Source organism: Cloeon dipterum, chromosome X, assembly GCF_949628265.1.
Source record: "Cloeon dipterum chromosome X, ieCloDipt1.1, whole genome shotgun sequence".
Lineage (NCBI taxonomy): Eukaryota > Metazoa > Arthropoda > Insecta > Ephemeroptera > Baetidae > Cloeon > Cloeon dipterum.
The window spans coordinates 28,910,227-28,936,984 of NC_088790.1; the positions used below are offsets into that span (position 1 = coordinate 28,910,227).

The 26,758-nt window shown below is 38.3% G+C and overlaps 3 protein-coding genes across 4 annotated transcripts; all 3 read right to left on the reverse strand.

The window, feature by feature from the left end:
- Nucleotides 1-3,719: 3,719 nt before the first annotated feature.
- Nucleotides 3,720-10,418, reverse strand: LOC135946054 (tRNA endonuclease ANKZF1-like). Its single transcript, XM_065494092.1, has 11 exons — nucleotides 10,203-10,418; nucleotides 9,557-9,799; nucleotides 9,326-9,498; nucleotides 8,427-8,541; nucleotides 8,211-8,365; nucleotides 6,976-7,198; nucleotides 6,204-6,572; nucleotides 5,631-5,838; nucleotides 5,316-5,457; nucleotides 4,779-4,985; nucleotides 3,720-4,133 (listed from the first exon to the last, which is right to left on the reverse strand). Exons 1-11 carry the CDS (start codon nucleotides 10,357-10,359, stop codon nucleotides 3,966-3,968), a joined length of 2,160 nt encoding a protein of 719 aa, XP_065350164.1. The 5' UTR covers nucleotides 10,360-10,418; the 3' UTR covers nucleotides 3,720-3,965.
- A 621-nt stretch (nucleotides 10,419-11,039) lies between these two features.
- LOC135946055 (phosphotriesterase-related protein) lies at nucleotides 11,040-14,424 on the reverse strand. The gene is made up of 6 exons (XM_065494093.1): nucleotides 14,254-14,424; nucleotides 13,746-13,926; nucleotides 13,492-13,682; nucleotides 13,103-13,264; nucleotides 11,681-12,063; nucleotides 11,040-11,360 (listed from the first exon to the last, which is right to left on the reverse strand). Exons 1-6 carry the CDS (start codon nucleotides 14,285-14,287, stop codon nucleotides 11,193-11,195), a joined length of 1,119 nt encoding a protein of 372 aa, XP_065350165.1. The 5' UTR covers nucleotides 14,288-14,424; the 3' UTR covers nucleotides 11,040-11,192.
- A 1,256-nt stretch (nucleotides 14,425-15,680) lies between these two features.
- LOC135945487 (forkhead box protein J2-like) lies at nucleotides 15,681-26,248 on the reverse strand. 2 transcript variants are annotated; one of them, XM_065493216.1, is made up of 6 exons: nucleotides 26,144-26,248; nucleotides 25,375-25,607; nucleotides 25,098-25,221; nucleotides 24,881-25,036; nucleotides 24,774-24,821; nucleotides 15,681-20,854 (listed from the first exon to the last, which is right to left on the reverse strand). In XM_065493216.1, exons 2-6 carry the CDS (start codon nucleotides 25,530-25,532, stop codon nucleotides 20,210-20,212), a joined length of 1,131 nt encoding a protein of 376 aa, XP_065349288.1. In that variant the 5' UTR covers nucleotides 25,533-25,607; nucleotides 26,144-26,248; the 3' UTR covers nucleotides 15,681-20,209. The 2 variants fall into 2 exon arrangements, with proteins under 2 accessions (XP_065349288.1, XP_065349289.1); XM_065493217.1 differs by lacking the exon at nucleotides 24,774-24,821.
- Between the last annotated feature and the right edge of the window lie 510 nt (nucleotides 26,249-26,758).

Sequence of the window (26,758 nt, forward strand, 5' to 3'; positions counted from 1 at the left end):
TTTTTACTTTTCTCTCTCTCCGCGACTGCTGGAGCTGGAGGAGAAAAATATATAATATAAATGCCCAAGCCGTGACGCAACGCCGACGCTTTCTCGCTCGCTCTGTTTTCGGTTCACGCACGTTTTTAGCGTGGGAGGTCTCCCCGCGGGTTTTATTTTTGTTTGAACACATGGGAAAATGTATTTTTGTACTTTAAAACTTATGATAAGGGACGAAATTGTATTTATTTAAGGGGTATGTTGATTTTAAAAAAGGAAACGGACGTACAATTTTAAAAAAAATATATTTTCTGGAAATGAACAATGGCCTAAAAAAATAAATTTTAATATTTGTTGAAGATTAAGAAAATATCTAGCGGATTTTTCTTTATTTTTTGACTATATAGGGGAAAATAAAAAGTAAAATCAGCGGGGTCCAGATTCGTGCGACGCGCAGATATGGCGTCCGTTGGAGTATTGCGCGAAAACACGGTCACGTGAAAATGCGCGAAAAGAAGCAAGTTTTCGTCAATATTGTGACGTATAATTTGCATTACTCTTAACTAATTGTGTCTTTTGGATCGTAAAAACAAACTCTTGACTCTCGTACGGCAATCCAAAGAGAGCTTTTTATTTCCCACATTCTGACGCCATCTTGGATCTGCGCAGTGTGAACCAATTTTGTCACACATTTGATTTTAAATAAAATTATTATTATTATTTTCTTTTTTGGAAACTATCACTGCTCAGGAAACGCTTTGACGTTACCTAAAATCTCGTCCCTGATTAGCAAAAAGGTGCTCCAAAAGGTCAAATTGCAGAGTATTCTGAAAGCTCTCCACTTTTTGCCGTTCCAACGGTGTTCAGATCTTGCGAATCGAACCAATACAGAGCCCGGCAGGAGTCCTTAAATTGCCCACATTTGGGGAATTTAATAAAATATCAATTCTCGAGGACACCCTGACGCCAGGGTTCGATTTTTACTTGTTCTGATGGTCTTGTCTGACCTCAGGGGTGACCTAAAGCATGGGTAAACGTCAGAAAAAATTCCAGAAATAATAAAATGACGAATACCGTTTTATTTCAACCTTTGACCCTTCCTTGATTCAATAAAAACAGCAGATTTCACCTTCAAAAAAATATCTAGGACTGTTATATTCTCTTTTGGAACAACATTTTGGCCTACACTTAAAAAAAATTCAAGGAGTTCCCTATACTTAAAAAATTTACAAAATAAACTAAAAAATTCTAGAAATTGAAATTTTTGCCATTATTTGGTGCAAAGTTTGTGGTTCCAGCTTTATGATTATGATTTTCTGGTTTCGGGCAGGCTCTTTTTTCAAATTTCACCCTGTGTTTAGGGAAAGATACCTTAAATTATTTCGCGAAACCTAAGAATTACGAGACCTCAACAAACATTAAAAAATAAAAATGGATAAACGACAAAAATTGAAAATCCCCAGACCTGGAAGCATCTCTATACTTAAAATCAATTTTTAACTCGCCAAATTTAAAATTCAGACAAAATGTTTCAAATAAACTAGCCGCAATCGATTGCAAAAGAAATAATGCGTCCATAACTTAAATTATTATCTTAATTTTGCCCTATAGAAAATAGTTGCTACATATATAAACAAAATTTAAAATTTTAATCAACAATCATCAGGTGGGATGAATGCAAATTAAAAATATTCAAATGGGAAAATGCAAAACACCGTGCAAACATTATTTTAAAATAGGGTTTTGATTGAAATTAAAAAAACTTAAATTTTTTATTCAAATAAATTATTGTTAATTTATGCAGAACAGAATTTTACAATTAACAATATCTAACAAATAACAGCACACTATATAAAGAGAGAGAGGTCCCCGTCCGAGTGCTATATCATTTATTTAATTCCTTCCCACTTGTTTCGTGCTTGCATGCGCAGTTTATAGTCAGCCGAACGGAGCAGACAGCGTATCAGGAGCAAAGGAACTAGCAGGTGGTTGCTCGGAAACATAATTGACTGAGAGTGCCGCTGGAGGTTTCGAAAGTAAAACCTCTCTGTTTGCACTCCCTCCCGGCCTTATATCTCTGTATTATTTTCAAATCAGTTTATCATGCATTTGTCACGCAACTTGGAAGGCTCGGGTTGATATCGTAAAAACGTGAAGAAATAATGGCGCGTGCCTGCAATTTAAAATTATCTTTTGTGACGAGTGTCTGCGTTGACAGTAGTTATTCATTGTCCGACATTATCTGGGTTTGATAACAGTTATCACGTGTTAATAATGACTTTAGTTTTTTTATTTTTTTTTTTTTTTTTTTTTTTTTTGCTCTTTTTATCCCTGTCCGAGGACCGGAGGACCGGGAAGGGCGCGCACTGCACTAGCACGAATGCTGAAACCCGGGTCCCAATAACACCGCGAATGGATAACATGGGCGCACCAGGCCGCACAGGGACCCAGCCCACTCAAGGGCCACTTGCCTTTTATAACAAATAAAAGGACACTTTTAATTTTAATTTATTTTTTTATCAGTCAAGAACTAGATATTTATGTATAAGGAAAACACAAATCTGATTATTTTTAAAGCTGGCTGCAGTTTAAGTTTATCACATTTTGAATTTAATGATAAATTGTCATGTTAAAACGTAGAGTTTTATGTAAGCATTATCCGGAAGAGGAAAAGTATTCCGATAGTGACAGTGTCGCGTGTCTGTCGCTGCTTTTCTCGAGCAAAATATAAGCGTGCAGTCTGACGGCGCTGCTTCCTCGGTCAAATCACGTTGCAATCAAAGCGCAGCGCTGTGATTTGTGAATTACACATCACGCAATCAAGCCTTACTACTGTCTCCGACTCTTAATCTCGCACAAAATAATATACGAGAATCGCGACTCGCTGTCGTCAATCAGGTCAGCAGCAGCATAGGCCTAGGGGAATCTCTCACCACTCAAAAAAAAAAAAAAAATAAAACAAGAGAACAGAGAGCACAGACAATGAGGAAATCCCACGTATATAATTCCGTCTCGTCGTGGAGCGCTTTAATTGTTTCTCTCCGTGGGAGTTTAATTTTTGATATTATGCTGACAGTCAAGGCTAGAAATTTGCATAAAATTGCAAATGATTCGAATTATGTGCTGGAGCGGGATGCGAATTTAATGCGTGGCTTCCTCTGTATAGGGCCGGGAATTTTATTCGCAAAATTTTTGGATATTTTTAGACAGTTTCTGATATGATTTCAATTTAAATGGCTTTTCCGAACAATCTTACATTTCTGTTTAAATTCTTAATAAAATTTAATTTTTTTTCAGGGATAAAAATACTTTGAAGTTGATAATTTTTCTGCTCCTCTAATCTGTAAAATTGTAAAACAAAAATAAAACATATTTGTTGGGATATTTCACCTTTTTTGTTCTATCAATTGAACCCACATGAATCGAATAATTTCTTAGCTCCTAACTAGTCCAATTTCTATTAAAATTCTAGAGCTTCTAGCATGCCTTCAACTTCAAACCGGTCAAAGCGTGAATTATTTTAGGGATCAAATTAATTTTAATTTTTTTTATCAAGCTGCAGCTGACGATTTTTCCTAAAATTTGCAACAAAAGCTACAATAGTTTTGGATTTGGTTGTAATATTCAAAATCATTTAAGACTTTGCCAACTCAATTACTCTTATTAGATAAGGCGCAGAGAGCTAACTAAAAAATGCGAGTGTTGATAGACAGCGATAACAAGATAAAAAAATAAGAGCGTACGCAAGCACTTAGCAGCAATCTTTATTATTTCTTTCTCTCAGTAATCGAAGACGTCAGAGGAGAACAAGAGACGCTTGAGAAACTATTCGCACCTGCCGGCAAGTCACCAATGAAACGCTTCACTGAGCGAATACACAGAACTGATTATTCGCGCCGCAGCGCTTCACCTCACTTGAATGCAATCATTAAAAGAGCAAATGGTTTTTTTGTCAACGTTAAAAACAAAAATTTATTAGTTTGAAATCAGGATTTTGACTGGAGGCGGTGCTTTTTCAAGCAGTCCATTGAGCAAAACTGGTACGTCTGGTAGCTGAAGGGCACTTTTCCGGAAATGTCGCTGCCGCACCTGAAGCACCGCAAAGTCACTTGGACGCCTGAAGCCAACAACCGCTTTTCTGCCGCCAGAGCGCACTAAAAAAGAAAAATCAATAATTAAATGAAATAACAAGCAAATTTGTTATATTTTAGAATTTCAAAAGGAGAATTATAAGGAGATTCAACACGAGAGTGACATAATGGAGGGCAGAAGGCAATAAATATCAGGACATTAATCCTGATTTTTCAAATAAACAGCATTTTTACCTCCCATTTTACAATTTCCAATTAATTTCATTCATTTTTCCCAGCACAAAAGCAGCTTAAATTTTTTTTTTAAATATTTACAACAACAAAAATCGTGTCCTTTTAATTCAATTTAATTTTAAGTCACTTTCGATGCGATTTCAGACTTAATAATCCTGCTGCTGTGCATACTTCCTCTAGAAGTATATCTTTAAACATTCTGAAAATAAAAATCAGTCCAGCCATTCGCCGTAGAAGCGTTGGAAAATATTTTATAAATTTCTAAAAATACTTTTTCTACAGTTCTAAAGCGATCTGCTCAGTTGATTTTAGGTTTCTTGACGTCTAAAGAATTAATTCTAGAAGCAGAATGGATTGAGTCTTAAATCGCAGTAGAAAGTACCTTAAAATCAAACGTATACAATTTATTGCCAATCAATTTAAATTCCAGCCACTGATTGAGATAAAAGGCACGACCAAAATTGTCAAACAAACCTTCTCCCTGTCGCTGAGCTTTGCAAATCGTTCCTGCGCCTCGAGTTCCTTCCTCAGCCCTTCTTCCTCCTTCCGCTTTTCCTCCTCAGCCTTTTTCTTTTCAGCCAGCTTTTCCTTCTTGGCGTTTCTCTTCGCCTTTTTGATTTCAGCCTGCATTTCGTTTTCTCTCAATTCGATCTCATCAGTCAGAGGTCCTGGCACGTGAGCCTGAAATTAAATTATTTAAACCGGAGAGCCAAAAGAAGTGATTAAATCAAACAAGATTTTTTTTAGTCTCAAATTAAAATCAATTTAAAAGCCAAATTTCTTCTCATTTTCACGATTTTACTTGCTTTTGATTTGGAGGACGATTTATTTCCCGAATCCCTTTTTTGGATTTTAGGGGTTAAAGAAATTTTAAAATTTAATTAATCTGCAGCTGACAATTTTTCCTAAATTTTGCAAAATAAAGCTTCAACAGTTTTGGTTCTGAACCAATCATTTGGCTTTAATATTCAAGATAATTTAAATTTCGATCAGAATTAATTTAATTGCTACCTTCGCATAATTGTATTTGTCGGGAAAGTCAGCCTGGAACCGACGGAAGATTTTCCTGGTGTCGTTGTCTTTCGCCACTCGATAAGGAACTTTTCCTTCCTTATTAGGCACACTTGGATCCAAGCCACACTCAAGCAGCAACCTTAATTAACAAAAATTATATTATTTTTAGAACCATATGCCAGGGTAGATTTTACTTTTTTATATCAACTGTCATAAAATTCGCTCTAGGCCCTAAGTTTATCAAAATTTCTCTTTTTTCTGTAATTTACCAAAATTGTTCTCTTTCTGACTAGGAAATGGTGATAGACGAACCTGACTCTGTCCAAGAGACCCTGGTTGGCTGCCTCATGCAGCAGATTATTTCCCCTAGTGTCGATCGGGCCGTGCAGAATGAGCAGAAACTCCTCCTCGTCCACGTCAGACTTGCTTCTCAAAATGTCCTGCATCACCGTCGTGTCGTGCCTCGAAGTAAACAAAAGCGTCTTCCAAACTATGCCGCTCTCGCTGAACGCTTCGGCAACTGTAATTTTTCCACAAAATTGGAATACAGAACATTTTCCTCGCAGCAAACATACCTTGTTTATTTAAAATTATTCTACTACTAAACATATAATACAAATAAATAAGTTACAAACAATACATATATTACTTCAGATTTTTATTAATTTAAAAAAACATACCAATTTAATAAAATAAATAAAAATATTGTTGTTATGTTGTATTGACCTTATTTCTATGAATTAGTCTCAGCGTTCATGCAAGAGCTTCAGGTAGATAAGAACAGTAAAATGAGAAATATTTCCGCCATTTTAATGCGTCATGAAAAAATATACCACCTGTCAATAAAAGTAAATCAAAAAATACCATTTTCATCTCTATAATTACCAGCGCTTTCATCTTTTTCCTTCTCCACTACTTTCTTCTTCTTCTTCTTTGGCCTTCTCTTCGGCCTCTGCCGCTCTTTGTCAGGCACGTCGTCGCCGAACTCCTGCAAATCCTCGGTGCAGTCGAACACCTGTTGCGTCTCGATCATTTCATCCTCATCGCCATCATCCTCTTCAGATGAGGAGGACACGGCCATCTGCTCCACCAGCTCGGGCAGCGGCCTTTCTGGAGGGTCACGCGATCTGTCCCGCTCGATTCCCCGCTTTGGTTTTGGTTCTTCGGGGGTTTCGCTCGGCAACGGCTTTTCTGGCTTTTTGCTCGAGGCTTTCGGCGCGTCGGGAAAGTTGTCCAGGAAGTCTTCAGCATCGCCTAAGGGAAGTACAAATTGATTACATTTTTAATTTATACGAATTAATATGGAAATAAATCAGAAAATAGGAAGATTTTTTTTCAGAAACTACTAAAAATAAAATACGTTTTTTCCCTTTTATCTACGTTTTTTGTAATCCTAAAAATTGAACAAAGGTCTAGAAAATATAATTTTTACATTTGTTTTTAATAATTTGAATTTAATTTAAAATTGACTGATTTATTTGGATCACAACTCTGAGCTCTGTCTTCATTTTATAAAATATTAAGCAATTTTTTCAGTTTGTTGGTCCTTTGGTCTACAAATTAGTAAATAAATTGGACTAACATCATAATTGCGCCCTGAAAGCGAAATGACATTAAAATTTCCCAGTTAAAAAATTAATTATGTTTCACCTCGTACCGTAAATCTCGATCGAACTTAGGATTTCGTGGACGCGAGTGACTTCTTTAAAGGTGGCTCTTCTCGTTGGGAACGGAATCGATTTGATCCTTGGATCGTTCTTTTGCAGAATTGAATTCTTCCCGGTGAACACGAAGTTGCGGTTGTGGCTGACGGCGCGCAGGAAGATCGAGTCGCACGAGGATAGCTCCTCCTTCCACGCTCCCATGATGTCAATGATGTGCTGAAGATAATTAATTTGATCAGTTTTACAAGAATATACATCACACACTATTGTTTTAACATGCCATCTAAATATATACATTTAAAAATGCAAAAATTAAAAAAATAGGAAAAAAACGAATAATTCTTCTGTAACCAATACTTTTGATATTTTATTTTAATGAAACGAATAAAGAACACTTTGAGAGATTTTAATCAATTTTGAATGAGCCGTTGATTTTATGCAGTAGTGAAATTTTTGGATTTTACGTTTTTTTTTTCAAAATTTTTTGACTTCCGCTGCCCATATCTCCGGTCCAGGGCAAAAATTCGAAAGAAATAGCTCCTCAATAAACGCAGAATTTATCTGGAATCATTTTAAGACCAAATACTGTACAAGCCGATTCGATAAAAATCCTAGGAGGAGATAGAATTTTAACTTTGAGAAACGTAGTTTTTGCACTTTCTCAATAAGGATAACATAGAAAATCTAAAATTCGCCATTTTTTACAAACGGAGCGAATTTTTAAAGTTTTACCAACTTTACCACACGCAATGGACCACCACCGGCAAGCAAACCAACTTTCAGATTTTTCGTGCCCATAGAAAAATTAAAATTAACATTTTTCGGTTTTTTCTCTTTGCAAGGCGTGTAATGTTTACAGGGAAAATTAGTTTTATTTTTGTTAAAATTCAGCCGCTCGTCTGATCGTCGACCACGACCCCTCATCAGACAGGTTTTGGACGCGGCTTTGACCTGCAGTACTCAAACGACCTTTTACAGGGTACCCTGACCTGAGATCTGCTCCGAGGCCGGTTTTTAATGCTTTTTCGGTACTTTCTAGCACTTTTGGCGATATTAATAATCGGCGTTGAATTTTACCATTGCGCGTACCTGACCTTCCTCAGATTGCGCGACCTGAGGACCATTTTTGCGGCTTTTCCAACGCTTTTGGTCAATTTTGCCGCCTGAAGTGCCCATAATAACCAACAGTTTTAATAAAAATATTATTATGACCAATTATTTTATTTACCTGTCTGAGAGCTTGCTCGTTGTACCTGCGGAGGCTGGCACCTGCAGACTTAGGATGGTTTGTGCCGCTCTTTCCATCGCGGGCCGACTGCGAGCCGCCCTGTTTCGCGCGCACCGTGTAGCTGTGGAAGGTTTTGTGCAGCACGGTCTTGTTGCCTAATTTTGCCACCCAAAGAGAATCAATATAGCTTCGAATTTGGATGCTGGACGGACTTACCATCAAAGATGGCGGCTGCGAAGTGTCCTCCGCCCAGCAGAATCACGGCCCACTTTGATCTGGTCTGACACGTCTGCGCCAGCTCGTAAAGCGCCTCGTTTGAGCTCGGTACATCCTGGGGAAATAAAATTATTATTAAGAAGTGTTGTTGATAGTGGTTAAATATTGATAATATTTTGGAGTTTAGATTTATTTATTTATTAAGAGACTACACAATTTGAAAAAACTTATTTATTTATTGTTGTTTTTCTGAACCTTTGCTATTCCGTAAATTTAAAAATATTGTAATTATCTCTCTTCCCAGAAAATTCATTTCTTGAGTCCGTTTCGCAAAGCCTCAGGGTTAAGCCTATTCTTTAACTAAATTTAAAATAATAACGAAAATTCCTAAAATTAAATAATTATTATTTGCGTCAAAGCTAATTTTAAAATCCAATGTAAAAATATGACATTCAAATTTTCTCTTGCTTTTGGAACTTCTTTTTAAACAGCGGGGGCGACGCGTCCGGTGGAGGATGGCGTGAAAAATCGGTCACGAAAAGAAGCGAGTTTTTGTAAATACTGTTTTTAAGACTTTTCATATATTTTTTCTTTAACAAAATGACTCATAAGCTTCGAAAGCAGTAAAACTTTAAGAATATGACCTGTAAACCTTGCATAATACGAGAAAAATCCAAAGCGCCTTTTATTTTTGAAACTTGACCACCGGAAGTTCAGAAAAAGCGTTCTAAAAATTGTTCTAACACTGCTGGACTTTGATTTTCCTCAACACCCTATTTAAAACGCGTGATTAAGCTGATAAACGAAGTCTCCTGACCAACATTTAATGTCCCTTATCCTGCTCTAGTTGAATAGTAATTGTCATGCTACAAATTGAATATTAAATACGTTAAATATACCTCTTTTCCATGGAGAATGCAGCGATATAATGACAGAATTTTGTTTTCCGAATTGACAAAGAAGACTTTGGCGTGTCTCACTGTCCTGGTCAGCTCGGCATCCGCAGAATCCTTTTCAGAGGACGACAAGGAAGTTTCCGAGCCGGAAATGCTCGACACATCATCGGCTGGATCTGATTAAATACACTTCAATCATTGAAATAGCAATAATGAAAATTTGAAGCAACAAACCGTCATTATTTCTGTCATCATTGAGCTTATTACGCTCATTGCGCTTGGCGGTGAGCTCATTAAACTCCTCCTCCGTCACACCTTTCAGGTTCTTGAGCCCGAGTTTAAGGTTGTACAGGTGCCAGGCATTTTTATAGTGCTCTCGGTGCTCAAATTGCGTCTCAAACGTCACCTTGCAGAGCGAACAGGGCGTCGTGTCAGGTACGACTGGAATCTGCAAGTCTACCTCTGGCGATGCAGCAGCTGAAAGAAAAGAGGATTAGTTTAATTCATTGGATTTTTTGTTTGCAAAAAAGCCTGAAAGATTTAAAATTATGAACTTGATAAAGGTATTTTGGTAAATATTCCATTAAAAATGAAATAAAATTTTACTACCACTATAAAATAAAAGATGACAGCTAAATTAGTTTTAAACCGTTCAAAAATGAACATAATCTTCCTTAAATGATTCATTATTTAATTTGTAATTATAATTTTCTCATTATTGAAAGAAGTAAAAATTAAAAATCAGGCGATGCGGCTGCGGCAATTCGATAAAAATAACACCAGACACCTTACGACAATTATTAGAAAATCTTGAAATCCGAATAATTGTGTTGTTAATAATTCAATGCTGTTTGTTTTCTTGTTTTGTGCGAGAAATTACCTTGCACAAGGGGCTGGTCCTCGATGTAAGAAGCTTCTGCCTTCATGCACTCAGCCAGCCGCAATTTATTCAGCACTTTGCTGACATCCGCGTTGTCGAAAATTCGGCAGATCTCGTACCTCTTCGGCCGAGACGTCTCATCATCCACCCTGTTCATCGCTGACTAATGACACTGCTTAAGAAGTCCGGAGAAACTTTCCCAAAATACGAGAACTAGTTGCTTTCGACCATTTTCGACGGAGACTACATAAACAGGACAAACAGATTGAAAGCGAAAGCACTGCAGTCGTGTGTACAAAACGCAAACAGCTGCTACCCAAGGGGCGTGGCCGGAGATGAAGACGTGTAAATAAAGGAAGGGAGTAAAGGCGCGAAGAATTTCGGGAAAGAATTTTATCGCGCGGGATGTATTGCTGAAACATTAAAAATTACAGGTTTTACTTGGTTTGTTTCTAACATTACAAGTGATTTGGAGCATTATTGACAAAAAGCGATCAAAGAAGAATATCCCAGGCAGAAAAATTCGCCTATTTTTGCCTATTTTTCTCTTCTTATTATTGTTAATTCTTATCCGAGCCCTCTGTGACCGAACACATATGGTCCTCACACAGTGGTTGGTCTCAATACAAAAAGCATCTACATTTTTCACCGTCAAATCCCAAGTAACAAAAACATGCGATTTCTCCTGAACAAACAACTATGCATCCCCTGTTTTTTTTGGTCCGGTCATTTAAATAAAAAAAATGAACTCGTTGAATGATTGTTCTCGTTTTTTACCATCCTCTCCCTCTCCCCTAGAGGACTGAACTTAAATCACTAACAACAAAACAATATTAATTATGCACTATATATCTCAAATTTATTAAATACTTATACAATTTTTTAAAAGTCACAAAAGAAAATCTCCTGATTAAATTACACTCATATACATTTTATTTTCAGTAGTAATTTATATTTTCTCGCTTCAGGACCTTTTTTAATTATTTTTATTCAAAGCACCGTGATGGACCTTGGCTGGTAGTCGGGATCAACGCCGAGCCATTTCTGCGGGTTCTTGATTAAAATGCCCTGAATGACCTCGTCAGTCAGCCCCTTGGTCCTCATTTGCGGGACCACGTTGAGGAGGATGTGGCTGTAGCCGTGCCCTCCATATTTCATCTGAAACAAACAAAGAAGCGGTGACGAGAAGGAATTCAAAGAGTTCAATTGACTCTGACAATGAGAGGCAATTTGTTTATTCGTCCACTCCTCTCCTGTCTGTTTGTGTTTTTATTTATTCATGAATAATTTTCACCCTCTCTTTACCAGTGTTTATTTCGTTAGAAAATTATATATTCCAATTTTATTGCCATTAAAATTCACTCTTTCTTGAATTTTAATTTTAATAATAAAATCATGTTTTTTTTAATAAATTCAAGGTGCTTCAATTCAGAATTATATTTACACGAGTGCAAAAAAATAATTAAAAATAAACTAACGAGCCTGTGCTTGGTGTGTACGTCATGGGCGACGGTAATCTTGTCTGCGCGTCCATCTTCGACGAGCCACTTGATTCGGTTGACGCGTTCGGCATCGGACGGCATGTCGACCTGCTGGTTGAGCTGATAGAGCGACGTCTCCATGCCGAACAGGTCGAATTGGCAGTAGAATCCGGTGTCGGCGAAACTCAGCAAGTCCTCCTTGGTGTGCAGCGTGCGGTCGAGGTGGGACAAAACGCCCTTGTGCCGGTCGCCGCCTGCCTCCAGATAAATCCTCGCGATTTCCTCTGGTGCACCACTGTCGCGACCAGGGTGGAACGAAACTCCAACCCCCAGCTCCGCTTGCACCACGGCTGCAGCCTCGATCGCCCTCTTTTCGAAAGCTGTTGACAGAGAGATTAAAAAATTGTTAATAAATTAAATTAGGTTTGCAAAACGATTGAATGACAAATAATTAAATCAATTTATTGATTATAGCTTGCATGAAATTACACAAAAATTCTTTAAAACCCTCTTTGACGAAGTTTCTGAGCCCACCAATCGATTTTTTAGGGTCGAATTAGGTAAAGTGGGTCTTTTTTCCGACCGAAAAGCCGAGCGCGACGTGCGAACTTTTTTTCCCGCCAAAACAACATGAATGCGAGAAGTGCGCATGCGTCAGAGCTGGCTGGATGTGACAAAGAAGTCATTCGTAGAGGTGGCCATCCTTCTGCAAGTGCTCAAACCGGCTCTGACGCATGCGCACTTCTCGCATTCATGTTGTTTTGGCGGGAAAAAAGTTCGCAAGTCGCGCTCGACTTTTCTGTTGGAAAAAATACCATTTTTACCTAGTTTTGACCCTTAGGAATCGATTGGTGGGCTCAGAAACTTCGTCAATAACGGTCTTAAAATTGAAAGAAAAAGAATTTATTTAAATTAAATTATATGCAGATATAGTGCTAAAACCATTTATTATTTTCCGCAAACCAATTAATATTTTTAATGCAAGAGGAAGGCAATATTTGACAATCTAGCCGAGTACCTGACCCTGTAAAGACCTTTATTTGTTTTAAATTCAATTCAGAAATAATTTAATTTAAATTAAATATTTTCTAATTAATTTTCTAATAATTACTGTTTATAATTAAAAAATATCAAAATATCTAGCATTTTCTAAGGCTCCATAATTATTTTATCTCAAGGGGATTTTCCAATGTTTAAAATTTTTTATTCCTTCGCTAATATTTTTTGAGCCTGGAAATCGAACTAAAATTATCTTTGACAATTGAAAAAAATTGAACTATTTTAAAGAAATGTCTCGTCTCCCATTGTAAAAATTGACCAAAATAAAAATTTTTAATAATAATTAATTTTTCTAAATTCCAGCTGCACAAAAGTAAAATTAATAGTGGTGAAAATTTATATTTTGGAAGTGCATCTCACATGTTATGGGCCAAACGCTGCCGATTTCCGCGATGACCCCGCATTTGACGTCTGGTGCTTCAGGAACGCCGACAGTCAACTCGTCTCTCATGATGCTGGCCAGCTGCTCGACGGAACTGCTCAAAATCGAGTCGCTTCCAAAGGCCAACTGCACGTAGAAGCCTAAATCGAATGACAAACCGAAATAAAAATAAGAACACAATAGAATATAAAGCAAGTGAATTACGCATTTTTTAATAGAGTGACTGACACAAAATTTATTTTTTATTTTTAGTTACTTTTTAAGACAATGTAAAATTAGCCACTCTAAAAAAAGGGAAATAAAATTAATATGAATTCCAGTAAAAAGTTTAAAAATTCATTTTCTAGTAAATGGTTTTACTTTGGACCTGTTCCTGCAACGATGTTGACTCCAGTTTCCTTGCTGGCTTTCACCATGAAGGCGGAGTTCCTGCCGATGCCGTGACAGGTGTTTTCCACGATTGTGCCGCCGCCGCTGCTCTTGAAAACCTTCAGGTCTTCCAACACGGCTTGGTTCGAACTGTCGTTCTGGAATTCCATGTTAAAGAAGTTGCTGTACCTGCAACGCATTTTAATTAAATTATTATTAAGTTGAAAAAAATCTCGTCTGGTTCCGACTTACGGATATTGCCGAACGAGTCCGGCATTTCCCAGGTGGATGCTTTTGTCGTCGAAATTGGGCAGTTTGGCGACATTTTCCGGTGCCCGCCTGTAAAAAACTTCAGGCTTTTCGGCCACGGTGGCGCTCACGTGCTCGTGGGTCAGCGTGTGACCCAGGTCCTTGACATTCACCTGCCCCAAAACTGGGGAAAAATTATTTATTAGGCAATTACACCTATTATTTGGTTAAAATAAAATCAAGGTGCTTTTTATTTTTAGTAAAAATTTGTTGGAGCAAATTTGGAAATTGAATTGAAAAGATATTATTAATCACGAAATAAAATTCTTTCTTCAATCTGGTGTTGTTGTTTTGCACAATAATCTTTGGATTTTTTTTTTGTTTGATAAAATCACTCAGCTAGATTAAATTTAAAAGGAATATTCAAATATTATTGAATTGATTCGCTGCAACTACGTAGTTTGAATATGAATAATTCATCTCCAAATTACAAATTAATTTAAGAGCGTACCTGTTTGGACGGTGAACTTCTTGCCGGTCGACATGCTTATTATATGATTGCTTTCTTATCTGTGTTGTTTGCCGAAGGAGAGCAGCTTTACTCTTCACTTCTCGAATTATCACGCAGATGCGCGACGAGTGCAACGGAGCAACTCTCTTTTTATTATCTCCCCACCCGACAATTTCACATCTGTGCATACTAATGATTGAATAACAGAACTGAGTGGGAGAGCCACTGTATCTCTCGAACAAAACTATATAAGCAAGTAAGTTCGTGGGGGCCGTGAAAACTAAAAACAAGCTCGTCAAGATAAAAATATTAAAAAAAAAAGTGGAAAACAAACAGATCGTTCCATTAATTAGGGCTTTTAAAAAAATTATCTTTTTAAAATTAGTATTTTTCCTTCAGTAAAATGACCTCAGCAATTCCAAAGATGAATTATTTATGCTCTTGCTGATTATTCCGTATCTTATTTCCCACCTCTGCAATATTTGAGCTCGGAAAACAAAGAAAGGTAGATGCATTTGACTTGAAATGAAAAAAGACGCATCTCATTTTATAAATACCAAAGTTATCTTTATTAAAACACATTTATAATAAACAATTCGTGCAAAACAGATCATTCATTATGTTCATATTCATGAATAACACCAAGAAGATGAATTAATAATAATAATTGTAATAACCGCTGTGTAACGCTTCTTGATGCAACAATCAATTAATTAATTTTCCCTCAAGCACGCGCTCCTGTTTAACAATAGAAAATATTTCTATAAAACCTAAACTCAATTTCACGACACAATAGAGATATATTAATTAATTTTCAAGCAAAGAGACTGAATTATTATCCGTATTGAATAGGACAGGTGTATTGCACATTTTGTTTGTTTGTTTATTTTTGTGAAAGAAGAAACGGAAGAAACAATATGGTACAGTGTCCGATGCTCAACATGCGCTACAAAAATCATCATCATCATCAATTAAGTAATTTGTTCAATTATCATAACAATAGAAGCTTTGGCAATAAAGTATATATTATATTATACAAATTGATTCCACACAATCATCCTTGGATCGTCTCGAATTAACTTATTTTCATTTCTCGCTGCTCTCGTGGATAATTAAGTACACTTTCACAACTCGTGCGTGTGAATTAGTTTTAAAAATTTCTTATCCAGTTTGCTCGAGTGCGTGAGAACTTGTTTATTTTTTATTTTTTTATTCCTTTTAAGTTTTAATTCCAGAACAACGCGTGTGTGTTTAATTAATTAATTTAATGTGTGTGTGTGTGTAAGTGTGTATGTGCCTGTTGGAATTCAACATCAGTTTTTGGTCTACACTTGTCAGTCGCGATTGTAGCCTATCGAGAAGGCACCTGCAGATTATTTTCTCTTAAATCATCTAGATCAAATACCACCTAGACTGCGCGGTATTCCGTTTTAATTAAGTATTCGCATTACGATAATTATAATAATAATATAATCATATTTGTATGGTTTATTTTAATTATTGCTGTTGCTCTGCCGAAGCAAGGACTGGTCCCACAAGCGACAGCACTTTTGCACAGGGAATTTTTCTCTCATTAACGCCTTAAAACAACGGATTTTTAATTTAAATACGACCAATTGCAGTGAAAAAACGCATTAGTTTCATTCCCTCAGAGGCGAGTTTCCAGTGTTTAGTGGTCAGCGAGCTATGCGCTGTCGAAAAGCGATCTATTTCGCGCCGCGGAGGACTGTGGATGAGCATATAACGCCGCCGGCCAATCAGAACGTCCATAATCCTCCGCCGCGTGAAATAGATCGCTTTTCAACAGCGCATAACTCGCTTTCATAACAGAAAATTCACCTTGTTTTAAAATTTTCCGGATGTTTTTAGGTTTGTTTGTCAAGAAAAATCCCCGTGCGTCACATTTCTAAAGTAACAAAAGTGAAAGAGTGCCAATTCGGCGGAACTTTTGCACAGATAGTTATACAATTGCATTATTTTGATACAAAACGAGTGTGTGTGACAGTAATTTCCATTTCCTCTTTTTTTACTAATTGCACGTATAATTATCAGATTGAAATTCCTGTCTTCTTACATGTTTAGAGTGGGGGCAGAATGAACGACATACAAACGCTATCAGGGCTTTCAGCGGAAATTTACAAAGCCTGGTGAAAAAAACTAAACCACGTGTTGTTGTATCACAGTTGTTAATTGTTTCAGAAAGAAGTTCGTTCCTCCATCGAATGTCCCAACAAATAACAATCTCTTCTTCATCTTCTTTCGCGGCTGGCAAAGCAACTTCATTTCTAATCTATAAACCATTAACAACCCACCGTTCTCTCGCGCGTTTTATCTTTTAAGTACCGCTAAATCCTAACTTTAACTATTCGCGCGCGAATTTCTTTTTTACATACAATTAGTGGGAGAGAATTAACCGAAAGGAAAAAAAGACGAGAAATTTCCGTTCGCACACTTCGACTCGCGTGTTGTTGTTGTTTTAATACTGAGTGAGAGAGAGGAGGGGAGGGGATAGGTGCTGAGTTGCGGACGAAATAATGTATATTTTAAGTAACAACTAAACAATTATGACACCTGCATTGATGAGAGAGACGAAAAAGAATCGTGTATGTGTATAAAGTACTAAACCCGTATACGCGATATTTAATAAAATAAATCTATACAGTAAACATATTATCGTAGAAATAATAATTGTAATAAAATATTATTATCATAATAAATTCATAAACTGAACCGCGAGAAGCAAAAAATGATGGTGTTAAAATTGAAAGTATTAAAAAAGTTGCAAATGGTTGATCTTTTTTTTTCTCAAAAGGGGGGAAAATTGCGGACGACAAACGAGTTTGTACTGACTTAAGTATTGGCAGCTGATAAATTCCTGTCGAGCTGAGTGAACATTTAATCATCGGAGCGCATTTATTTACTGTAAATTAATTAAAAAGGTACTTAGCAGTCTGGCGTGGCGAAAAACCAACAAAACAAAAGAGGTCTACCGGGAGCATAGAAAATAATGTAATATGACTAGCCACTGAAATAAAATAATGTTGTTGTTTGTAAGCATAATTATGTCTCTTCGATACCTTCCGGTCGGTCCTCTGTGACTCAGTAAAATATCAACATAGAAGGTATACATAAATTCGCGCTCAAATTAATTAATTCGTCTCAAGACTGCCTCGAGAAACTCGCGACTCGATCAACAAAAGTGTATATTTTTGGTCGTTAGGTCTTGGAACACAGTCTCGATCGCAGAATGTGATTGTGTGCAGCGGGGCGGGGCCACCACGGCACCTGGGAAATTCCAAAATGCGTCCTGATTTTCACAATAATATTAAAAAATTAAAAACCAAAGCGGTGAAACGGAAATTGACATGGCTGCTGACAGGCCAGAACGGAAAAGATAATTATTCCGAAAACTAGTCGCTGCCACCATAAAAATTTCAACACAACGTTTTTATGTTGAAAGCGCGCTTGACGGGCACAAGTTAAAACACATTGGATCTCCTTCCTCAATACAATAAAGCAAGTTAAAAGCACGATTTAGTTCGCATTATTGATTTTAACACACTAGTCCCCGTCCTCGGACAGGAGGTGATTTTATTTGAAAAAAGACCAAAGGACTCTTAAGCTCTGGGAGGTGGAGAAATTTAATAAAAATAACTCAAGAGGAGACTTCAGGGGTCGTTTTTGTTTTTTCCCACACTAGTCCCCGTCCTCGGACAGGAAGTGCTGCGAAAAATGATTTTTTAGCTGGACAGGGATGTTTCCGCTTGGTTTTCGTAAATCTGGACGCATGGAAGAAATCCCGGCTGCCCGGTTGAGTGAGTGAGTTAGTTGGTTTGTTTGTTTGACGAATCTCTCGAATAATGTCCGTTAACCAAAGAGCGTGGGGGTATATATATTGCGTGGCGGGCTTGGCAGTAGTTACAAAAAAAAACAAGGGGGGACACAATGAGGTATCAGGTCAGGCCCATTCTCCTTAAATAGTAGTACAATATCAGCCTTTGGACCTGCGGTCTAGAACTAAATCTCAATCTTTTGTTAAATCATATATAGATAGGTATAATAATTCTATATCATCGTAATAAAATCAGATGTTCGGGGGGTAAGACGGGGAGGGGCACGGGACAGGGGGTGGCGAGTATTCCAGCTCTAAAAGAAGTAAACTGTTTGAGCAACTCTCAGTTCATCCACTCGCAAAACTTAAGGGAATCGTAACATTAATTAGAGAAGAATAAAGCAAAAGACACGACGACAAAAAGAAAGAAACAAAAAAAAACACAAGTTTTGCTAACACGGCACATCTTTGTACTGTTCACTGATAAAAGTGTGTGTTGTTCAGGTATCAAACGATCGGAGCCTTACAACTTAACGTACTCGAACGCAAAATTTGTATCGATCCACCCTTTGAACTTCAAGTTGCTCCCCTGCGCGACGGAAAATCAACGAACCGAGGGAGTTTGAACCGACTTTTCCGTAAAATTATGCCGATAATAGAAAATTTACAAGGTGCTCGAACTTTAAACCTAAAACACAGACCAGCTTACAAAAAGAAACAACTTAAAAAACCGAATCGTCGAAATTTGCGTGCGTATATCTCACGATACAGCTCATCCTCTTAAATCCTTCCTGCATGTGTTTCATTTTTTGTTTGTCATTTGCATCAATCAAATGCCTGATCAGAACTGACGCAGTTCCTTCTTTTTCTTTTTCTGTTTCGCTAAGCAAGCCTTCGACTGCACTCAACATCACAACCCAATCACATGAAACTCAAACAGATCCTTTGCAATTCAACAGTGTACTCTAACGATTGTACTTCATCAATATATAATCAACGCTAAGTAATAATGTTATTAAGGCATGCCAACTTGTCCTAACTTCCCTTCTGGCGCAGCGACAAGGCCTGGATCGAGGGGGTTTCCCGTTTTTACTTTGTCATGGGGTGAATTGTCGGAAGAGAGCCATTCTCCATTGTTTCGATAGAGTTACAAATAATTATCACATCATCGAGTTGGCTTTGAATGGGATATTATCGATTTTAAGCAGCACCAATGTTTTTTCGAATTTCGTTCGTGCCGCGGAAAAAGTCTGATCTCAAAATTCCCTGACTGTGTTTACTTTGATCGGGTGATGAGCGTGAAACTGCAATGATCAGCGTTGAAACAGCCAAAATCGAGGGGCGTAACCGAGGGAATACAATATGGCAGCGCACCACGCCCCCTTTGAGCGGCGAACCACCATGTTCTCCCCCATATTGTATTTCCTCGGTTACGCCCCCCGATTTTGGCTGTTTCGATGCCGAGAATTTCGGTTACACGTACATAAAAAATCTGGTATTTTTAAAGACCGTCTATGACAAAGATTCTGAACACACCAATCGATTCCTGAGGGGCAAATTACGTAAAGAGTATATTTTTTGGCGTCGTGTTGGACTTTTAGATCGAAAACAACATCCATTTTACCTGATTCGACCCTCAGGAATCGATTGGTGAGCTCAGAAACTTCGTTAAATACCGCCATTAATACCAAAATCCCCGGTGCCAAAGTCGAAGGGAACATCCCTAATCGGGACCAGTTGGAGATTGGACTTTTTTCCTCGACATAAACGATTTGTTTTCAGAAAAATGAATAAAATGTTTTTGGCTAAGCTGATAAAAGTTTGACTTGATATAACGTCTAAATGACAGAGTGAAATCAATAAAAATCCCATTCCAGTAATGATTCCTCCGTCGACAGAGCTTGGGAAACGTTCAATCAGACGCCTACACAAAATATTGCACTTTTAACATCCCAGCATCTTTAAAAGCGGGTGGATTGAGAGCCCTGACGAGGGAGGAGCGGAAACCCTTTCAACCAGGACCAGGTTGGGGACGCCAGAACACGAAACGGGTGTTATTCGGGAAGGGCCGCTGCTACCGCTAGCGTGCTACTCCGAGGGGGCGTGGGGCTGACGCGTGGGGGTCTAGATGAGCTTGTCCCAGTTGAAGGCGTCCTCGTGCTGCCTGTCGTAAGGGCCGGCCGCCTCGTGGTGCACGACCCGCGCGTGTTGTTGCTGCTGTTGGTGCTGCTGGTGGTGGTGCGCGGGCGCGTACTCGTAGTACTCCTGTTTTAAGTGGCAGTCGAGCTGCTGCTGCTGCTGTTGGGGGTAGTGCTGGGGGTGCGTGGGCACCACGTCGGGCAGCTCGCCGCCGGCGCCGCCCCCGGGGGCGGCGGGGTGCACGCCGAACTGGGTCAGCATGCCGGTGATGACGGCCGAGAGCTCGCTCGGGTCCGACACGCCGAGGCTGTAGGCGGCCGCCTGGTCCGAGCCCATCGGGGGCCGCGGCCCCCCCAGCTCCTCCTGCGGGTAGTGCTGCTGCTGCTGGGGCGGCAGGGGGCACGGCGGGCCCAGCGGCACCCGCGGACCGCACTCGCCGCCGCGCCATCCGTTCATCGGCATCATCGGCGCGGCGGCCGCGTCCGGCGGGGGTGGCCACTGGTGCGGCGGCGGGGGCGGCTGCGGCGGACCCCACTCGCTCTTCAGCGGCTCTAGCGGCAGGCCTGCCTTCAGCTGCTGCTGGCTGAAGTCGCTGCTGTTGCTGCTGCACTCGGGACTGTACGGCGATGCCTAAACAGTCAAAATAAAACATTGCATTAATTATTTGTTGTCAATATTCAAATTTAAAATAAAGTTTCACAGATAAATGGAGAATAATCCATTTTATTTCCCCGAACATGCATTTTCATAGAAGAAAATTCTTGAATTTTTCGCAGGATTGCAAAAAAAACCGCATTTTTTAAATCCAGGGTAGTGGTAAAATGCGTTTTTATAATTTTTACCAGTTTCTTGCATCTTGCAGGCAATGTTTTCAATTTCAAGAGAATTTAGCTGATTCGATTATTGCTCATTGTAGAGATACAGATGCCAAATTCCATAAACAAAAGTCACGAATAACAGATAGCCAACAATGCAAAATATTCTCAACTGTTGGCAATGAAAGCTCTACTATTTTAACCCGTTTGTGCGTACGAGGTTTTGTAAATTAAGAATTAAAAATTTTAATTTGGAAAAATTCCAGAAGGTGGCTGGTTCTGCAATAATTGGTCAAATCGCATTTTTTTTTAAATTCGCTTCCTTAACCAAACAAGTACGGTAAATTTTCATTGAAAATATTTTATTAATTTCAAATTAAACTTCTTTTACATACAAAAATCATGTTCAATTGATGATGTTTAAATTCCAAGTTTGTTTCTATTAATTTTAAAACAGTTGGTAAATGAAACTGTCACCGACAAAAATTATGAAGTTGTTAGTCCTTTAGATTGGCGCAAACAACAATCCATTACACATGCTCTAAAGCGGTAATAATCATGACCTTTTGAAGATTAGGTTTTTAGCGATTTAGAAGTAAGCATTTATACGAAACTTCCATTCTTAACAAATTACTTGGGTGAATTGATAAATAATTGACCATGTTCACTCTTGTTCACTAAACAACCCCTAAATTTTGTGCTTCCTGGAGACAACAATTTCGGATATATTTGAAGCTAATATTTTTGTGTGAACTGATTTAAAGCTACAAGCACGCATCAAGAAGTCCAGTCGTGGTGTTTTAAAAATCCCACGCAGCCGAGTAATTTGTAGGAGCCACCTTTTCCTCCACTATCACCTTATGTGTAACGCGACCCCTCTGTGCGCTAGCCGGAGGAGGTTATTGTTAGCCAGGCCGTCGCAGGCGGCGGTCGCCGTTTCTGATTAAATAAATTCAAGTGCTCAAATTGTAATTGTCCGAGATATCTTGAATGACAGTAAGTTTACTTGGAACAATTAGTTTAATACGTAAAGCTCCATATTTGACAGTGACGGAGTTTGAGGACACCGCCTGTCGACCGCGAGATCGACCAAGGCACTCGGAATTCAGCATTCGTGCTAGTGCAGTGCGCGCCCTTCCCGCTCCGAGGACACGGATAAAAAGAGCAAAAAAAAACAAGACAAAAAATCATGCATATTAAGTTATTACATTAAAGCATACTTGAAAATTTATATTAAAAAGAAATAAATTTGGATTTACACCTGCGCAGGTGCCAGTGAATGCACCAAACCAGCAGGAAATAGATTTTGTAGCATAATTAGAGGAAAAATAAAATAAATCCGAATTCCTTACCAGCAGGCAGGGATAAAAAGAAAAAAGGATCGCTGCAACCGATTGTAAAATGATAAATGCAGTTCTGCGTCATTTAATTTCCATTGTTGGAATTTAAAGATGATCAAAACAGGCCATGCTGGGTTGTGCAGGTCATCTCCCATTGAGGATTGAAAAGAAAATATAATTGATGGGCCCAGAAGAGTTCCAGTAGCAAACAAGCTCTTCCCTAATCCGCATAAGGGACTACTCCATTAGCCATGTGTTCGATATTTGAAAGGAAAAAATGTGGGTACAATTTGTCAACAAGAAGGTCAAGTGTCAAGCGTCAAGCGAGAGATGCAAGATTATATAATCTGATTTGATGCGAAGGAAGATAACGTGTCCGTCTTAACAAAACAGGCTATGAATTTAACGATTTTCCCGTGCAAAAACCAATAATAATTCAATAAGAAGCAGTTGATCGATAAAAAAGTTGCCACAGTAAAAAAGGAGCTTGCGGCAATAAAAATTCAAAATTTTCAAATTTTCTCCAGAATTTCTGGCGCTTGGCCACAATTTCATGGCGTATTTCGATTCCTCTGGTCGAGATCTGTCCAACAGCTTATGACCTTTTTTAGGGAAACTCTTTATTGAGAAATAAAAGCAGATTTAAAGTAAGGAGACAGTCCTCGTCACCATTTACACGTGCACATCGTTGGTCCCTTGCTATATACACGGTGCAAGTGTAAATAGCATAATCTGGTTGTGTGCCAGCCGCTTTTCCCTTAACACAATTTTAAGTGGCAAAAATCGCTCAACAAATGAAACAAAATTTAAAAAATCCAGCCGTTTTCTTGGTGGAAAATGGAAAAACGAATTTTGTTACCCTTAGTTTCTATATCAGCATTTTTACTTTGACGTCCGACTTAAAGAGGGTTGAAAACTCTTGTTGGCAATTCAACTCTTCCCTGATAGAACTAAACTGAGTCAAAATTGACCAAAGTAGCATTGTAAATTTTTGAAAAGGGCCTGCGAAACTTTTCAAACGGTGAGGACTGTCTACTCATTTAAAATCTTAATTTATTTCGCAACAAAGAAGATTTACTATGCTGTTGGACAGATCTCAACGCGAGGATTCAAAATCTGCCAAGAAAATGTGGCAAAGCACAGGAAATTTTTAAGAAATTAAAAAAAAGAATTTTTACTGAAGCAAGGGTCTTTCATAATTATTGTAAATTTTAGCCCTGTATCAACCCAATTTAAAAGCAACGTTCGCAGCACAGTTCGCCAATAGTGCGAGTCGACTTGGTAGTGTAAACAAATTCTTCAAGTTCATTTTGTTAGTGCATTAATTATAATAATAATTCGATAAATACTGTCGCGAACTGATTTTTCTGTTAATAAGAATTATCACACAAATTCAAAATCAAACGCCAAGTAAGTGTATATTAACACTGACACAAAATAAAAATAATTAATTTATAATTTACCCCATTTTTCAATTTTTTTCCAGTTCTATTGGTCTTTCCTCAAGGACCACTTAATAATTGGTTAGCTTACTACCGAAGACCTAATATTAATTAAATAAATGAAAATTTATAATAACTGCGTCCTAAATATTTTTGTTTTTTAAAATAATTAAGAGGTTAAAAATATTAGATTTATCAGTTTCAATAAATTAAAAATGTTTTGTAGTAAAAATACAAATTTTCATTACGTTTCCTTGGCCCTAAGGGACCTTTGTGTAAAAATGTGGTTCTTCAGAAATTTAAAATGACCAATTTTATCGATTTGTCTAGAAAAAAATCATAATAATTGACCAGTTGTAAAACCCTTACAGTTTGAAGCCGCAAACAGATGGCGCAAATATAGACTTCCTTAAAAATTTAGTTTTAAGGCACTTCCGCTGCAATTTCAGACTCATACTTCACTTCATATGCTCTCTTATAACGTGCTGAAAACTAAAATCGGTTAAGTCATTCGCCTTAGAATCGTGAGAACCATTATTATTTTTGGAATATAAAATATTTTACGATGATTTTATAGCGAATGGCTGGACTAATATTCGTTTCTAGCACGTCAAAAGAAAGCATATAATTATAATTAAGAATGCACAGCAGCAGGATTGAGTCTGAAATCGCAGCGGAAGTGCCTTAAAACTGTTTTTTAAGAAAGCCTATGGTTGAGCAATCTGTTGGCGGCTTCAAACACTATGGGTAATAAAAAGAATTTGATATTTAAATCGAATTTGATTTTTATCAAGAAAAATTGTACTTTGAAAAATACTGGCGGGTGGTTTTGTCTATTTAGTTCACGTTAGTGCACACGTTTGATGCCATTAATAATTATAGGGGTGGTTTGCTCGCAATAAAATTTAACGCCTGAATTTCCAGCAGAAAAATAGAAAAAATCAATATATACTTTTGCCCTTTTTTGGCGCCGCTCCTTGGGTTTGCCATCTGAATTCGTCTAAAGAAATTCGTTCACATTGAAAGAAAAATATTCCAACACCTCAAAAGCAAACTCACTCTCATTAGCTGGGAGTTCTTTTTCTTCTTGGAAAAGCCATCGTCTTGGCTGTAATTGTAATCGATCGCCCAATAACTACCCTTGCCGGGGTCGTCCTTAGAACGAGGAACTTTGGTGAAGCATTTGTTCAAAGACAAATTATGCCTTATCGAATTCTGAAAGGACAGAGAATATTAGTTCAAGCCGGGGGGACAGGAAGAGAGAAGAAAACCCTACTTTCCAACCAGTTCCTGCCTCTCTGTAGTAGGGGAAATGGTCGATGATGAACTGATAGATCTCAGACAAAGTCATTTTCTGTTTTGGTGCATTGCCGATCGCAAGCCGAATCAAACTCGCGTAACTGAAACACAAAAACCGCTGTTAATTATTTTAAATCCTCAGAAATTAACCTAAATTAATTAAATTTTAAGAATTGATCGTCTAACGGGCCGAACAAAAATTATTCCTGCCCGAATGACGACAATTTATCTCTTTAAAAAAATTGGAGAGCAACCTGTAAGGAGGTTTTCCATCTTTGGCCCTGGTAGGTGAGGAGGAGGCTGCGTCTTTGATGGCGTTGTTGGGCGCTATCGCGTCCGGAGCCGCGGCTCGCTGAGCGTTGAGGCAAGGCAGCCAGTCGATCGCTGTCAGGCTACGGTCCAGTTCGGCCATCTCGTATCACATGTTAGGCAACAATCACGCATGTAAGGATAGCAGCAGTGCCTGGCAGTCCTCATAAATCCCGACCTGAGAAGGACAAACTTTTGTTATTAAGGTTGGAATGTGGGTCGCCAGCGTTGGGAGCCAAGTGCAGCGAATTAACGATTTGAAAATGACAGAAACTTGCTCTAGGACTCCAGGAAGGAAGCTAGGAGGCAGTTTTCCCCGTTTAATCAGCCCAAATTCGCGGTCACGCTGCTTTGTGAATCGCCAGCCGCAGATTAGGAGGCGACAGTTCCGTTTTTTAAAACCTCGTGCGGCGCGAGACGCGGCGAAAAATTAATCGAAATGGGCTTATTTCGAGTTCGAGTTTACTAGATTGCCATCTCATCTCGATTTCCGTCCCGTATTGGCCCGGGAAACGGGCTAAAAGCGACCCTCGCGTTCGTCGTGTCGAAAGAAAACAAAGAACCACAAGATTTTTCAGATGTAAATAAACAACAGTTTTCGCCTTCCACCGCCTTTTGACGGGCCAAAAATGCGTAGCTCGATTCGTAAATGTGGTGTTTCACACGCTTTTATCGAGTAATCGCGTGTTTCACGGTTGCAATTGGCGTATTTACCTTCGAAATCAGGATTCATTGCGAAAATTGTGACAGCTGATGAACTCCTACTGATGGAAGCCACGTATCGCAACCAGAGCCCTCTGAGACGCACAGGCTAACTAACAAATATCAGCGCCAAATTCGAAAGTTGCCAAAGAGGAAAAATGCATGAACGCAGAATACGTCTTAATATTCGCGAATTTCGACTCTTAATGAAAAATTGTTGTTGCTGGTGAACGAATATAGGTCAAATTTGAAAAATATAGATGAAAATCTTAAGCAGGGGGACGTAGACATCTTGAAATGTGCATTTTCTTGTCGTAAAAATAAAAATTCTCAGCGTTTGTCAGGCGCGTCAAAAGATTTTGGAGTATTTTGTATTAATTTGCAGTGAAATTGTTCAGATCAAAAGGAAATATTGCTTGCTAATTAAGTTGTAAAACAGCCTACTATCTAATGACCCTATGATTATCCTCTGCGCACACTACTACGCGCAGATGTAACTTTCGCGTGACCTTGAACCCTATTTTTCCTAAATACAAGATAAGTCCATGATTTCTTGGAAATTCCTGTACTTAATACTCATTGAATGAGAAATTTGAAAATAATCCTGCAAAGTAATGACTTTTTTGA

Excerpts from the sequence above, each read along its gene's own strand:
- LOC135946054 (XM_065494092.1), bottom strand. The coding sequence starts at position 10,359 with ATGAACAGGGTGGATGATGAGACGTCTCGGCCGAAGAGGTACGAGATC. Across the intron at positions 4,986-5,315 it reads ACAAATACAATTATGCGAAG|GCTCACGTGCCAGGACCTCT; the intron begins GTAGCAATTAAA and ends ATTTAATTTCAG. Across the intron at positions 4,134-4,778 it reads AGCTCAGCGACAGGGAGAAG|TGCGCTCTGGCGGCAGAAAA; the intron begins GTTTGTTTGACA and ends TTTCTTTTTTAG.
- LOC135946055 (XM_065494093.1), bottom strand. The coding sequence starts at position 14,287 with ATGTCGACCGGCAAGAAGTTCACCGTCCAAACAG. Across the intron at positions 13,927-14,253 it reads GAAGTTCACCGTCCAAACAG|TTTTGGGGCAGGTGAATGTC; the intron begins GTACGCTCTTAA and ends ATTTTTCCCCAG. Across the intron at positions 11,361-11,680 it reads TACACACCAAGCACAGGCTC|ATGAAATATGGAGGGCACGG; the intron begins GTTAGTTTATTT and ends TGTTTGTTTCAG.
- LOC135945487 (XM_065493216.1), bottom strand. The coding sequence starts at position 25,532 with ATGGCCGAACTGGACCGTAGCCTGACAGCGATCGACTGGCTGCCTTGC. Across the intron at positions 25,222-25,374 it reads GATGGAAAACCTCCTTACAG|TTACGCGAGTTTGATTCGGC; the intron begins GTTGCTCTCCAA and ends TTTGTGTTTCAG. Across the intron at positions 24,822-24,880 it reads AGAACTCCCAGCTAATGAGA|ACGAATTCAGATGGCAAACC; the intron begins GTGAGTTTGCTT and ends GAATTTCTTTAG.